General features: G+C 35.6%; 1 protein-coding gene across 2 annotated transcripts in view; it reads right to left on the bottom strand.

The window, feature by feature from the left end:
• Window positions 1–14,819, bottom strand: part of ubp1 (upstream binding protein 1) — a 28,101-nt gene that overhangs the window by 6,972 nt on the left and 6,310 nt on the right. For both annotated transcript variants that reach the window (XM_052584418.1, XM_052584417.1), the window contains exons 2-13: window positions 10,550–10,701; window positions 10,389–10,462; window positions 8,189–8,294; window positions 7,950–8,056; window positions 6,694–6,846; window positions 6,381–6,491; window positions 3,999–4,112; window positions 3,698–3,804; window positions 3,564–3,618; window positions 3,371–3,464; window positions 2,905–2,995; window positions 2,690–2,811 (exon numbers count right to left, since the gene is read on the bottom strand). In XM_052584418.1, coding sequence (XP_052440378.1) covers window positions 2,690–2,811; window positions 2,905–2,995; window positions 3,371–3,464; window positions 3,564–3,618; window positions 3,698–3,804; window positions 3,999–4,112; window positions 6,381–6,491; window positions 6,694–6,846; window positions 7,950–8,056; window positions 8,189–8,294; window positions 10,389–10,462; window positions 10,550–10,701 — 1,286 coding nt within the window. The remainder of the gene's footprint in view (window positions 1–2,689; window positions 2,812–2,904; window positions 2,996–3,370; window positions 3,465–3,563; window positions 3,619–3,697; window positions 3,805–3,998; window positions 4,113–6,380; window positions 6,492–6,693; window positions 6,847–7,949; window positions 8,057–8,188; window positions 8,295–10,388; window positions 10,463–10,549; window positions 10,702–14,819) is intronic.

Below are 14,819 nucleotides of genomic sequence, written 5' to 3'. Positions count from 1 at the left end.
TAATAAATATTTATGCCATTTATGTTACCATATTTAATGTTAAACTATTATTTATAATGTAAACTACTTGCACATTTGCACATACACAGAAAACATGATCCTCTTCATATGAGCAAAGACATCCTTGGAACAGCAGATGTCTGACCAGTGTAACATTTTAAATGTTTAGTTGACTGTATTTTATTTTGATAATGAACAGACTGCGATGTAAGTTTGAATCGCCTGAATATACGTGTTCTCCAGGCTCCGACGCGATCGAAACAGCTGAGACAGAGAGAGAGAAAAAAACACAGGGTTAGGAAAATGTTAGATGACCATGCCTCTGCCGTTCGAGATATATCCTTCATTAATGTGGCTTAATTTGTTCTGGTTTACCGGTTTCTTTTCTTAAATCTTCTAATTTCGCAGGTTTATTTTAATTATCTTTCACTTTTAATCGCATTAGGCTACTGTGTGTGGTAAACATGGGAAGGGAAATTAAAGATTTCATGAATTAATAATTTGTTCGATTTATTAATTTGTTCCCTTATTTCAGTTAAATCATGGGTTATTTAGGGAACAAAATTAACGAAACATGGACAATTGCCACAAATTAATAAGTAGTAAAAACGAATTAACAAGTTGTAGGAATGAATAGTCTATCTGTCCTATGTCACACAGCCCTGCAGAGTGCAGTTATCTGATGAAATGACTACATTTCTATTGCTTTTCATGTTGAATGACTTTTGTGTTCTTTCTATTATAATGTACTTTTAACGTTTAAATCACATCAAAAGCTTAATTAGTACACTGTGAATGAATGATGATACGGTCAATGTAACTCACAGCCGCTCGCACGTGTTCTGTGCATGAGCCGCACACAGCCCAACATTACATCAGTTAACCTTTATGAGCCTTAATCGATCAATCTCTTATCGACAATTATTTGAAAGCATGTTTTTATTCAAATTTCATTAATCAAAAACAAGAAATTTTTACCATTGATTATTTATTAGTTTAATAACTTATATTTATCATTAATAAATAAAATAATAATTAGCTAGCTGTAAATTCATTGTCATGACAGGATTCTGTGCTTCACTCCGCATCACAGAAATCATAATGCATTAACCTTAAATTATAAATGGCACATAGCTGTATCTGCACGGGATGATGATTTTCTGAATAGGTAAAGATGTTCAATGCGTTTCCTCATTTTGCAGCAGCTTTCCGACCAGTTTTTGCAAACTGTGTCTACCTTCAAGGACAAATAACCATTCATCTTTTCTATACAAAAAGTATTCCCATAGGCCTACTAGTGCCAATTTTAACTCATATTTTGACGTGGGATCGAGATAAGAGATAACGGCCTCTGTCTCTGATGTTGTCTCCGCTGTATGTGTGGGTGAAGCAAGAGAACAGTTAAAAGGCCGTTCACGTATTGCGTCCTTTGCGCGCTCAAGTTCATTATTTCAAATGTAGCAAACGTGCTCGTTTTTTCCAGGCGCCTCTGCACCGCATCGAGTTAAAAACATCTCAACTTTTCATAATGCCGCGAGCGCACCGCAGATCATCGCATCGAGTTAAAAACATCTCAACTTTTCATAATGCCGCGAGCGCACCGCAGATCATGTTCCTCACCTTTCCCGTAACAACGCTGAAAGCTCAGCCAAGATGAAGGAAAAAGCTGATCATAGCTGTATGTGGATTGCCATTTTTAAATAAATCAAGTAGCAGAGCTACTGCAAGAAATTTGTAGTGTTGCAAATTAATTTATCCATGGCTGAAATTTCCACTTCTTCATGGAGAGAGTGGATCATTGTTGCTTAGCAAAGGCAGACGCCTCAAGAGCGCTAGTGCCAGAAGGCTTTGGGAAATCAGAATCAGACAGCAGCTTGTCTAACGTATTCCACGTGTTTTAGGCGCGATATATGAACTGCCCCTTAGGTGGAATGTTGTTGCCTAGACGCAGGTGAGATTCTGTGTTTGTTATTTTCTCTCAATATCGTAGATAAGCAAATGTACACGGTATGATAATCGTACATGTTTATATCGCGGTATATCGTCATACTGGTATATCGTTACAACCCTAGTGACAACATTAAAAGCTTTACTGTCCCTTTTGATCAATTTAATGCATTCTTGCAATTAATTTCTAAATATAAAAAAATTAAAACATACTGAATTTATCAACTTCTGAATTGCTAATTTGTGCTAATCTGTCTCATGTCTGCCCTACAATTTATCTTGTATTAGTTTGAATATTGTAACATAAGCCTTGTGTATGACTGTGGGGGTTTCAGTAATTATTAGATTGAAAAATGTTAATTATTGTGAATGCATTTAACACTGGCAAAATAAAACAGCAACAGTTGTTAATGTCGTCAAGAATAAAAAACAAAAAACAAAAAAACAACCCTGGCAATCTGAGAGCACTACATTACATTTTGATTAAGTCAAGCAGCTTACACTTTTTACATTATGTGGTATTGAGTATCAAAAAAAGGAAGTGAAAACATTTTGATTCACCATTTGTTTTACTTTGGTGAAAAGGTTATGAAGGTTCATGCAATAGATCAAGCATTTCAGTGCTGCTGAATAATGCTGAACAGCATGTATGTTGTTGTGACTCAGTAGATGTTATTTATTTGTTATGACTGTGATATGTTAGGAATGGCTGTGCAAGTATCCACTTTTGATATTTATATACCAGGTATGGATGCTGGACTGCCGTGTTTGCCGTTTTTGCTGTGGCCACGTTTCTCCAGGAGAGGGCTCTCACTCTGAGACGCCTCCAGGGACACGTAAACTGTGAGTCTGGGATGCACTGCTCTGTACAAGGAGACAAACACACACAATGTGAACAGAATTCTTTAGTTTACACACTTATAATGGTAAGAAAACTTTTTTTTTTTTAAATCATACCTTGACTTAAGTGCATTATAGAGTCTGATTCCATCAGCTGCACCACAAATTTGGACTAAATCCTCACGAGTTAATTTCAGTAGATCAGAACCTACGGTGAAAAAAATCAATCGTATTAAACTGGTCTTATTAATAACTAGTTATAGTTTAATGCTATGTCTGTTAGGGCTGGATAATTACACAGATTTCCCTTTTCCATTGGATTCTGATTCAGAACTCTAGATTCTAATAAATTCTGATTCAGTCAATTTCCATATTTCAATTTATTGCCCTATTTAATTGTGTTTGAAAGAGATTCTTTTAAATTACATTAGGCAACTGTTTCACTGTATGTTTGATTTTACACAGCTTGTGAGGACAACTAAGAATCGATAGCAGGTTGAATGAAATGAAGACTGCAATTTATCATATACAGATACCCAGCCCTAGTGTAGTTTAATCTTTGCAACAGAAACTGTGTAAATACCTGAGAAATGGGTGAAGATACGACTGTATGAGTTAAATCTGTTCTTAAGCAGCCACTTTTGTGTGTCTTGTATAGATGCTGTGGGACTCAGAGACTGCAAAATGAGATTGATTTTTTTCAGATGCAACAGAAAAACAAATGTGCATCTTTTTAAGGCAATTTAGTAAAGATTTGAGATACAAAATGTACAAACCTCCATAGACATGAGGCTACCAAGATCCCCTTGATGGTTAGGTGAAGACGACTCACTAAGAACAAAAGTACAAGCATTAGGTAAAGCGTATCTGTGGTTCATGGCACAATGTATAAGAAACATGAGTGTGTCACCTGTCTGGTACTGTGCTGCTACTGCTGTAGGTGTGTGTGCTGGAGGTGAAGGTCGGTGTAGCTGCTGTGTTGGGGTTGACGTATGCATTATCTGGCCATGGAGAGCACTACAAAGAGAGAAAGAGAGAGATATGTGAGTAAAAGTCCAAAGTGATCCTAAACAAAACTGAATTCTGATGTCAGACTAATGTATGACCGTCACACACTGATGAAGGACACTGATCTACAAACAAATATGAACCATGTTTTGGAGTTTAGAATGAGTGAGCCGTTAACGCAAAAGAGGCAAGTTGCCACTTACACTTCCTCTTTTGCTTTTGGCGATGGAATCGCCACAGTCTGCAGGAAGTGTCCGCTTGCTGGATTTCTTTAGCTCATGTTCCACAGCCTCCTCAATCACAGGCTCCAATCGAGTCTGCACACAGTGAAAAAACAGACACGTTAATTTGAATGCGGTTAGTTTTCTGACCTGTGTTGATATTCTTCCAACTGAAACAGGAAGTTTATGTAAAACATTCAACAGCTAATTAGTTATAACCATTAACCATGATTTTACTAGTTATAGGTGATAAAATTAAAGGAATGTTGTTCATCAACATGGTTCATTGAAATAGTTAAAATTAATTAAACTACATATATTAGATAAAAAAAAAATCATAAAATAAAGACTTGAAAATATGAAATGTTGCCTTGGCAACTAAATGAAATATAATAAGTGGAAATACTAAAACTAATCCAAAGATGAACAGAAATATTTAGAAAACAGAAGTAAAAACAAACCAAAATGAAAATTGAAATATCAAAATAAAAGCTAAATTAGAATAATGAAATTATCAGCCTAAATTAATCAAGGGTGACATATACATTAACGAAGAAGCTATTTTTACAATAAGTAACTAGTAGTAGTTTATTTTTTATTTTCTATGTAGTGCTCTATTCATGTCAATAGATGTCAGTTAGTGGTCAACCGATATAGTTTTTTTTAACCGCCAATTCCGATATCCTGGAAAGCAGGGGGGGCAGATAGTCTATATATTTTTTACCCTGCACTGTGTGCTCAGACGCTGCCACTCTCAGCGCCGTCAAAATAAAAGCCTCGAACACATCTGCCAAGCAGAAAAACTTATCGGACGATGCTATATTTAAAAAAATGCCAAACCAGGGTTTCCATTGTCCGGTAATTGCCGGACATTGACCGGAAAAAAAAATGAAATGTCTGACAAAATTAAATCTCTCCGGTCAAATTGTCCGAATAAAATTGCCTAATAATCCCGCCCCCCAACACAATCTGAATTTGAGAATAAGCCTAAAATGTATAAAGCAAAAATACACCGAACTTTGGCTATGTTATGAAGAAACAGGCTCGTTTGAAAGTTATTAAACATTATTACATGGCTTGGTTGAATTCCAATGTGGAATACGGTCTGTTATTTCTTGATATCAGACCACTGCGAAGCACTAGCGGCGCCAGGATTTTGATTGTAGGTGGGCCTCCAGAAAACTGGATGGGCCAATTAAAATAAGACAAATAAATAAATAAATAAATAAAAACGGGTTCCCCTTTCATCTCCGTTTCAGCGCTTTTCTGGGCACTGCAGGACAGCGACTCGGTAGCCTACCTGAATTTAATGTGTAATTAGCATAGGTAAAAAAAAAAAAATCGTTTTAATTTGTTAAAAAGACATTTCAAGCTTTCTTAAGATATATTTCATGTCTGTGAGGCCTACGCTGAGTTACGTTAAATTAGGATGAGATGCACTCCAGTTCACTAGCAATGAAAGTGGCCGCGAGGGCGCCTGCATGATTAGGCCTGTCGTCTGCTATATTTGCTTCTTATGTATTAAATCCAGGCAATTGGTTGATAAAAAAAATTATTAAAATTAATATACAATTTATACAAAACGAAATTCACTTCAATAAAGTATTTCTACTAAACAAAACTTAATTAAGTGGTCAAAATCATGTCTGACCCGCTCCATGTCTCTCGATATTGCGCATCTTATCTTACTCGTGCGGTTCACTTTTCATAATCAACAAATTAAAAAATAACATTATAATATTTTAACAAATATTAAACTAAATAAGCTTATTTAATGGCTACAACATGTATAGTAGACCTAGAATCTCTATTTGTACAAATTGCTGCACATTCATTTCATTCTGAATTTTGCACAAATAAGTTGAAAGGCATTTGTTTGTGCATGCATGTAAAACATATCTGCAACTTTTATCAAGTTCACTGATAATTATGCGTGCATTTATGAATTATTATCTTAATCTATAATGAAACAAGGACGAAACATATGCTTTGTTTGTTTAGAATGGAATGGATCGCAAATAGATCCGAATGAAGAAATGAACCATAGTAGAAAATGTTTTTTTTCCGTCTATTTGAAAGTTAGGCTAATAAACATGTTGCATTCGGCGGCCTGATTATGTCATTTTTTACGTTACATAGCCTGCCTCCAGTTTTCCTCACCTTGACTAATTAAGAGGCGATACTTGACCGGCATATCATCAAAATGTCCGGAAAAGGAAACCTATGCCGGTCACTTTGACCGGCACCATTTTTTTCTAGCGGAAACTCTGATGCCAAACATCGGCCGATATACCGGTCGACCAGCAGTGTCAGTATTAATACTTGTCAAAACAAAACAAAAAAAAAAAACTTAAATATTCTTACTTCTGACAAAATAGTGGTGTCATAAGAGGGTTGATATTTTTCTTTCTCCTGCACAGTCTTTTTCTCCATCTTCTCTCGGTCTGTTTTTTGTTTTCTGTCTGCTCCCTTTGGCTGTTAATAGGATAGTATGAGTTACAGTTTAATACATACTAAAGGCTTCAATGTCACATTAATATTAATGCTTCAAAACATACCCATTAAGCATTCAATATAGGAAACACAAGGGTGAAATGGATTCTGATCTGCAATCTTCAACTAAACATCACAGATATTTCCTTGCATTTAATAGATGTTTGAATGCGTGTGGCATCACCTTAAAGACCTTGATCTGGCAGCTGGCAGAGTGCAGGTGCTCTGTGTACTCTCCACTTTCATTTTGTTTAAAAGTGTCAATCTGGATCCGGAACGGAACTCCTTTCTCTCCTCCGTGTTTCCGCGGGGTGAACTCTGTACTGATGCAATGAACCTTCAATAAGGGAAGGAAGGAAAGATAATTAATGTGGAACACATGATCGGTTCCTGAAGCACTCTGGAGAAGATCCATGGCATCCATTGCACAGAACAGGATGTGCCAGATGATGAATGAAATTCAGATGTTGGAAACCTGACTCTAAGGTCAAGAGATAATGTCAAAGAGCTAGCAGCCCTCATCAGACTCTCTCCAACATGTCTGGGACTTTAAGATCATCTCAAACATGTCTGACGCTATTGGCACAACATCTACATAGCTCATTTGAGTGTGAGAAAGTGTGAATTTAAATGCACATTTGTGTGCTAAATTTTCGCAGAAACATAATTAGTAATGTTATAGAGGGGCAACTAGTAGAAGAAAGTACCACAGAGAAGCATTTAAGAGCAAACAACTCTAAATACAGTATTATAATGGTAATATTTTAATAATCGAATGCTATATAAATGTAAGTTAATGTAATATACACAGAACACTGAGCACGCACTTATTTTAAAATGTTAAATATTAAATTACATTAAAATAAAAAATGAATTATAATGTTAAGGTATTTCTTATTAAAGTAATCGTGTGTATATATATATGTGTATATATATATATATATATATATATATATATATATATATATATATATATATATAAATATTTAAGTAAACAGACAGAAATAATTGCTGATATAAACACACAAGTTAATTTTAACAATATATTAAAACAGCAACAGGTCTACTGCAATTACAGTGCAAAATCTAATGCAATTCTGATATTTGAATAAAAAAGAATATTTTATCCAACCCATTTACAAATCAAGTGTGCTTACATTAAAAAAGTCCTAAAATGTGTAAAATTGGTTGTAAAATAGTGTCGTTCCCAACTGTTAATTTTCTTATTAATGATCAACAGGTATATGCAAAATATTATTATGCATTATGCCAGTAAGGTTTAATTACACTTGTTGCAACATTGTACATCATACATTAGGCTGCTCCAAGAGCTATTTGGAAATGTCATTTCAAACTGAAACTCTGTGGTATATTTCTGTAACCTTTAAACTATAACAACATTGCTGCATGTTAATGGTTTAATCTTAAGTTTGGGTTTACCTGCACAAACACAGACGCTCGCTTGGAGAGATCCCAGAGGAAATCTGCAGCGTTTAGCTGTGACGGGTGTGTGCAGGGCTCAGTGATGCCAACTGACATGGGGATATCTGTAACAAACACATGACGCACTGTAAAGGACATGACGTGGCTTCATGCTGCTTTGATACTATATACCTGGTGAATCAAAAAGATTGAGAAAACTGATGGCAACAAACTCAAGTAAACACATAAACTCTCACCGATGTCAAGGAGGCGGTCGCCAGGTCGATTCCATTTCCAGCCCTCCAGCTGCTGGTGCTCCATGTACTGAAGCCTTCGGTCATGGAAAACCACCCTAACTATACTCTATAATTCACCCCAAACCAAACACAAAACCATCAGAACAAGCAGCACTCTTAAAGAGCCATACATCATACCCGTCCTTCCTGCACTGCTGAATCACCACGGCAAAACAAATGACATTTTATCTTAGTTATCATGTTGCTGCCGGAATTGAATTTGATGAATAATATATATATATATATATATATATATATATATATATATATATATATATATATAGACTGTGTAGATGTCTATTGTGGATAAACCGGTGCATTCACTCAGTGAAGGATTCCTCAGACTGATTTAAAACATTAGTTTGAGACACAAATCATTTAAAGAAATGACTCCTAAGAGTCATTTGTTCATGAATCAGACTACATTGATCAAACTGGTCAGAAGTTTGGGATCAGTAAGATTTTTATTTTAAAGAAAATATTTTTATTTAGCACTCATGAATTAACTTAACTACAAGTGGTAGTAAAGATGTTAAATCTACATAAAAAAAAATATAATTTCATATTCATTATTTCATAATATTAATAATAATAATAATGTTTCCGGATAAATGGACATAACAATGCCATTACAAAACTGTGCCAGTAAAAACAGTTCACAAATAACTTAAAGGGTTAGTTCACCCAAAAATGTTAGAATAATTATTCTTCCTCATGTTGTTCCAAACCAGTAATTTTGCGTTTACATCAGACGTGAATGAAGCGGTAAGCATGAGTGATTTACATGTTACGTCAATGAAAAGACATGAATAGACATCCTGCGGCGCAAATTTCGGGTGTTTTGACGAGTGTAACGCTTGAGTTGCGCGAGTTGAAAAATCTGATCTTTGGCAAAAAAAATTTGCTGTGTTAACCAATCAGGAGCTTGCTCTAATAGTTACATTATTACGACGTAACAAGCGGCAAAATCCAAAACAACAGTGGAGGGATTATATTTTATGTTTAACCACAAAGGAGACATCAGAGCCAGCGGCAAATGTCAGAAGGACTAGCTGAGCCGAGCCTGCTCTCATCGGTAACATGAGCACTGAGCTGCCACTGATTGCGTAGAGCTGATCGTCTCCGAAATCGGCGAAACACATTTTTAAATAGGCGCTGTCTTTATAAATAAACCACATATTTGAGTTTAAAACAACTACATTCTCACCTGACATACTTTTAAAATTAAATTATTACACGATAACAATAATATTTAAAAAATAATAATAATCAGAATAAATGGTGGTTGAAATTACAATGCTGTGTGAACTCAACTGGCAGAAGCCCCTCCCATGACACGAATTCACGCATGTTGTGAAGTGCATTTCACGCGCAAATGAAGCAAAATGTTTGCACAAGTCGCATCTGGTGTGAAGGTAAGAAAAAGAGGTGAAAGACTTTCATTCATCTTCAGAAAACAAATTTTCAAACAAAGATTTTTTTTTATGAAATCTGAGTTTTCTGACCCTCAGAGCCACACATGAATGCACTTTGAAAGACTCATATGGAAGAGAAGAAATTGTTAAATAAAGAGGTTATTTTTCTTTTCTTTGTGCACAAAAAGGATTAATGAAACTTCATAAAATTATGGTTAAGCCACTCTTTACTACCGTTTGGGCCTTGAACATGTCATTTGCATTGCTGTCTTATGGGAAGGTCAGAAAGCTCTTGGATTTCATCAAAAATATCTTAATTTGTGTTCCAAAGATGAACAAAGATCTTACGGGTTTGGAAGGGCATGAGTGAGAATAATTAATGACAGAATTTCCATTTTTGGGTGAATTACCACTTTTTACACTATTATTTTTTATTAATCCTTTTCTAAAATAAAAAATAAACAGAAATAAATCTTTAAAAAAAGTACAAATAACAACAACAAAAAAACTATAATATTGGTCATAATTTTTTTTTTTTTAAAACATACCAGTTGATTTGAACTATTCTGTAGAACAAATTTCATCGTAAAATTTTCCTTTCCTATTTCAATTTATATGGCAAACTATGAACTTACAATATAATTAATTTTCCCAAGAGGCTGTAGATTCACTGAATACCAGTGCAGAAGCCACACCACACAAAACCACAAGTGCACCGCACTGATAAAACACACCCAATCTCTCACCTTAACAGTCTTGTTGAGTTCAGGCATCTCCCCTATCTTCCTATTATCAAGCAACCGGATCTCATACGACTGGCCTACAGAGGGAGAGGGAAAGCGTGTTACTGAATATTTTGGTATTCTCGAAGGAACAGAGAAAGAAATGTAGTTAATGAAAAGCATACCTTGGTTTAGGTAGGTGAGCGTCTCCTCGTGCAGTTTAACAGCAGGGGACGTGGCGGCACACAGCACATACTGAAACGGAGGATTCTTGGTGTCAGACTCCACAGGAACACTAACATCTTCCTGCTTAAAGATTGGAAGAGCCAACACGTCACTGAGGAAAACACACACACACACAGAGAAACGGACGTTACGAAATATGTCGGTTAGAACCACAGAACCTCTCCCATCAGTATGGAAATGGTTGTCACGGAAACAGGTATATGGGGAGCCCCCGTCTGCTTACACCCAAAGACACATGACTGCTCTTGCATACTTCTGAACCACAAACATACAGAGACATTTTCTCATCACACTGCGAGGAAATAAAAACAAAACAAGAAAAGGCAGATATGTTTTGTTTTGTTTGGTCTTTAACTTTCTATTTCTTTGTTCAGCACTCTGGAGAGCTTTGCTATACTTAAATGTGCTATATAAATAAATGTATATAAAAAATTGATTCTAACTAAACAATACAGCAAGGATGCATTAAAGTGTTCAAAAATAACAGTAAAGCATTTATAATGTTAACATTTTTATTTCAAATAAATGCTGTTTTCCCCCCAAACTTATTAAAATAAGAAATGTTTCTTGAGCCCCAAGTCAGCATATTAGAATAATTTTTGAAAGAGCATGCGACACTGAAGACTGAAAATATTATATTATATTTAACAAATGCAGCTTTGAGCATAACAGACTTCAAAAACAGCACAAAAAATAATAATAATCTTTCTGACCCCCAAATTTTTATATTAATATCTATGTACACAATACCAAACAATTAACAATGAATTTAAACAATATTTAGCCCAAAATATTCTTATATTCTATCTATTAGGCCATGGCTCTGAGCTTTTCCAGTCGCACACATACAGGCGGTATGTATCAGGTCAGTGCAGTGACAGCTAAAGACGCTGAGTCAGTTAGCTGGCAGTCTGTTTGACATGACGTGATGTTTGTAACAGGATCCTTCCTGCCCACCAATCTGCAAGTGTTTTCTGAAATATGAGCAGCTCCACTGTAACATTCCGTTCCACAGCCGCTCATTCCACATGATCGCAAGTCAGATAATCAGCATCTCACACCCTCAGTTACCTCAAATGCAACACGAAAACATCACATTAGCACCCCGTCACTGCACTGACTTACAGACACAGCAGGAAAATAATAAGCATATCTCCATGATATCTGGAACTGGAACTTATCTCACCCTATTCATTGAAAACAACTGCAAATTACAAATGAAGAAAATTTCATATTCCTGTCCAAATCTCATAAAATTTATAAATATAAGGGCAGCTGCCTGCAGTGTGACATGTTACAGTTAATTTTAAATTCATTTAAAGATTGAACAGCATTTTGATCATTCTTTTATAATCGTGCATGCAGGTTTCATGACCTCATTAAATCAGAAAGTACAAGTAATTTTGTATTTATTTAAAAAATGTATGTCATGGAACCATTTTAAATGAACTAGTCAATGCAAAAAGACAATCTTTTAAATAAAATACATAATTTATTATTATGCAACATCAATACAAAATCTGCCTGATACTGATAAGCCAATTATTACTGTTGCCTACTTTTTCTGGGCAACAATGTGCAAAAATGCGATTAAAATGTTTAAAAATAACTAAATAGCAGTCAAATAACATGTTTTAACCAAAAGTCTTTGGTCAGGTTATGCTTCAGTGACCCAAAAACACTGTCTGGTTCTCTAACACCAATAGAGAACTGTGTCAACTGCAAATCTGCAGGGCGCTGGAAGAGTAACAAGAAACTTGATATCAGGGAGGGAGAGCATGTGAACAGCCCTCTTCCCGATGTCTCACACTACAGCGCTCCCACCACCAACAAATCCTCCACAGAATGTAAACTCAATCACTGATTCGGACTATACTCTCTCACAGAGAGTATTTCTGACACTTGCAGAATAACAGAGCGCTCCAGGGAAAGTGCTGATGTTGCTCTTTCCACCACAACCTCCAGAAGCCCACCACATCCCAGAGTAATCGTTCCATGGAACCTGACCTCAGGCACATAATGTGTATTCCTATCACGCAGTGACCACATTTCAAACTCTTTGTGGCCAAATGGGAATAGCGAAGGCTGCTGGTGATTTGTAAAAGCGACATATAGTTTAAATATGCTCCATCATTAAAAGCCCAATGAAACTGTGACGTATGCAGGGGGATTGTGGTTTGCCTCTTCAAATGCTGTGGATGCTGCAGCACCTGGCATGCAGTAGAAACTCATGAAAAAAACTATATACAACTATGAATAAATTGTGTGATGTTTTGGACAGATTGATTCTGGTCGGTTCAACTTAATAACAAACGACTATAATAATATTAGTAGCACCTGAAAACAAGATTAAAAAACATTAAATAATGATATTTTCCAATAGTATTTCTAAAAAAAATAAGCCCAACAGTAAAGGTGGACCATGTTATTTTTAAGCAAAATAGAGCCGTTTAGTTCTGATGTCAATTAGTAGGCCAACCTGAAAGTTGATGTAGGTGCAGTAAGTGCTTGTCTTTTATTTTATATTGTGATTAAGAATTTCCAACTGTTTGGTCACGTGGGTGCAAGAGGATATTTCTCTGGTTGTGTTTCCTGTTTGACAGATGTGTGAGTAGCAGGAAATGCTCAATTTCTGTGGTCCACTCTAGATGTTTTTAATCCATCTTAATTGTCCTTTTACTTATATAAGCAGTTTGTTACATGAGGTCAATAAATGTTTATAGAAGGTAAAACAATGGGAACGCATCGGGGATTTCTTTTCCAGTTACTTAGCGACTACATGTTGTTGCTATACTTTAACCAACAAAAAATGCACTTTTGGATGTGTGTGTGTGATATATATTTATTTATTTTTATTGTTTTTTTTTTATATAAATTATGAGGGAGGGAGGCTGACACTTATGTCATTCTCAGTGCTACATGGGACTGGGTGGGCGCAAGATCTTTTGGTGTGATTTTCTGCTTTCAAATCATCGACTGGTAGAAATTTCTTTGCAGAATCTCTTCATGTAGTTTTCCACCAGAAATTCACTGATAAACATGGTTATTTTTTAAAACGGAAAACAATGCAGATTATTAACAATTAACAACCTCACGGCTCACAGTAGGTTTAGTTATATTTTCAAATAAATTCCCCCAAAATTTGAAAGTGAATAGGATTACTTCCAGAACCCAACCGTCACACTCTTCAGGTTCCCTCAGGAATTGATTTGGTTGTATGATGCAAGGGCCTGCAGGATCCTAGTTTTTTTTCCTTCTTTATTTGGGTTATTTAGAATAATGGTTTTATAACTACAAAATCAAACATTACCACAATTATGACTTTTTCTAACAGGTTTCCTAAACCAATTCCTCTGTGTGCCATTGGTCAGTATGAGAGAGTCCCGCCCTCAGACTGGTGTCATTGGTAGAGCAGGTGCTATTGAGCCACAGTATTTACATTTTTTTTGAGAATCAATTATCCAATGACTTGTTTGTCTGCATAATAATCTGGCATATGAATATTTTATCAAATAAATATAATATACACTTCACCTTTAATTTCCTTAGTTTAAAGGTACACAGAAAAAGCATACAGACTATCTCGAGGATATGACCATCATCTTAAATATTGCATCAACTTTTTAAGTCTCAATGACGTAATCATAGCTTCTATGCGCAGTATCATATGACGTAATGGAGTTCAACGTTCGCCTCAATTTCTATAATCATTAAACGATTTATTGACGAAACAGTTTAATGTCCTTTAAAACAATACATACGAAGATATAAGATTTAAAACCAATTCGTTTAACGTCAAGTAAAGCGTAAACTAATTCTTTATAACTGTTAATTTCGCGTCTCAGAACAGATTTCAAAGAACACTGTGTTCCAGGAAGTAACATCACTTCAAACGTGCATGTTATCATTTCAGTGCAACCACGTTATGACTATTCGAAAGGAACATGAGAATGTTGATTAACACTCTACAGCCAGATTAAAACAAATGCAAGGTCTCGTTAGCTCTCAATATGGTCAGATAACATTAGAATGCAACTCATTGTCTATTGTTTTGAGCTAGCTATAGCAACTCTCTTATAGCCATTTTGCATCCAGCGGACGACAAAAAACAATCTCGTGAAGGACCAAATGGTAAATATTCGTATCAAATTATGATTTTTTTAAAACTATAAACACAATACCGAAATCCCGAGGAATCCCGAGGTTCGC

Source organism: Carassius gibelio, chromosome B19, assembly GCF_023724105.1.
Source record: "Carassius gibelio isolate Cgi1373 ecotype wild population from Czech Republic chromosome B19, carGib1.2-hapl.c, whole genome shotgun sequence".
Classification (NCBI taxonomy): domain Eukaryota; kingdom Metazoa; phylum Chordata; class Actinopteri; order Cypriniformes; family Cyprinidae; genus Carassius; species Carassius gibelio.
This window is presented reverse-complemented; position numbering and strand designations above follow the sequence as displayed.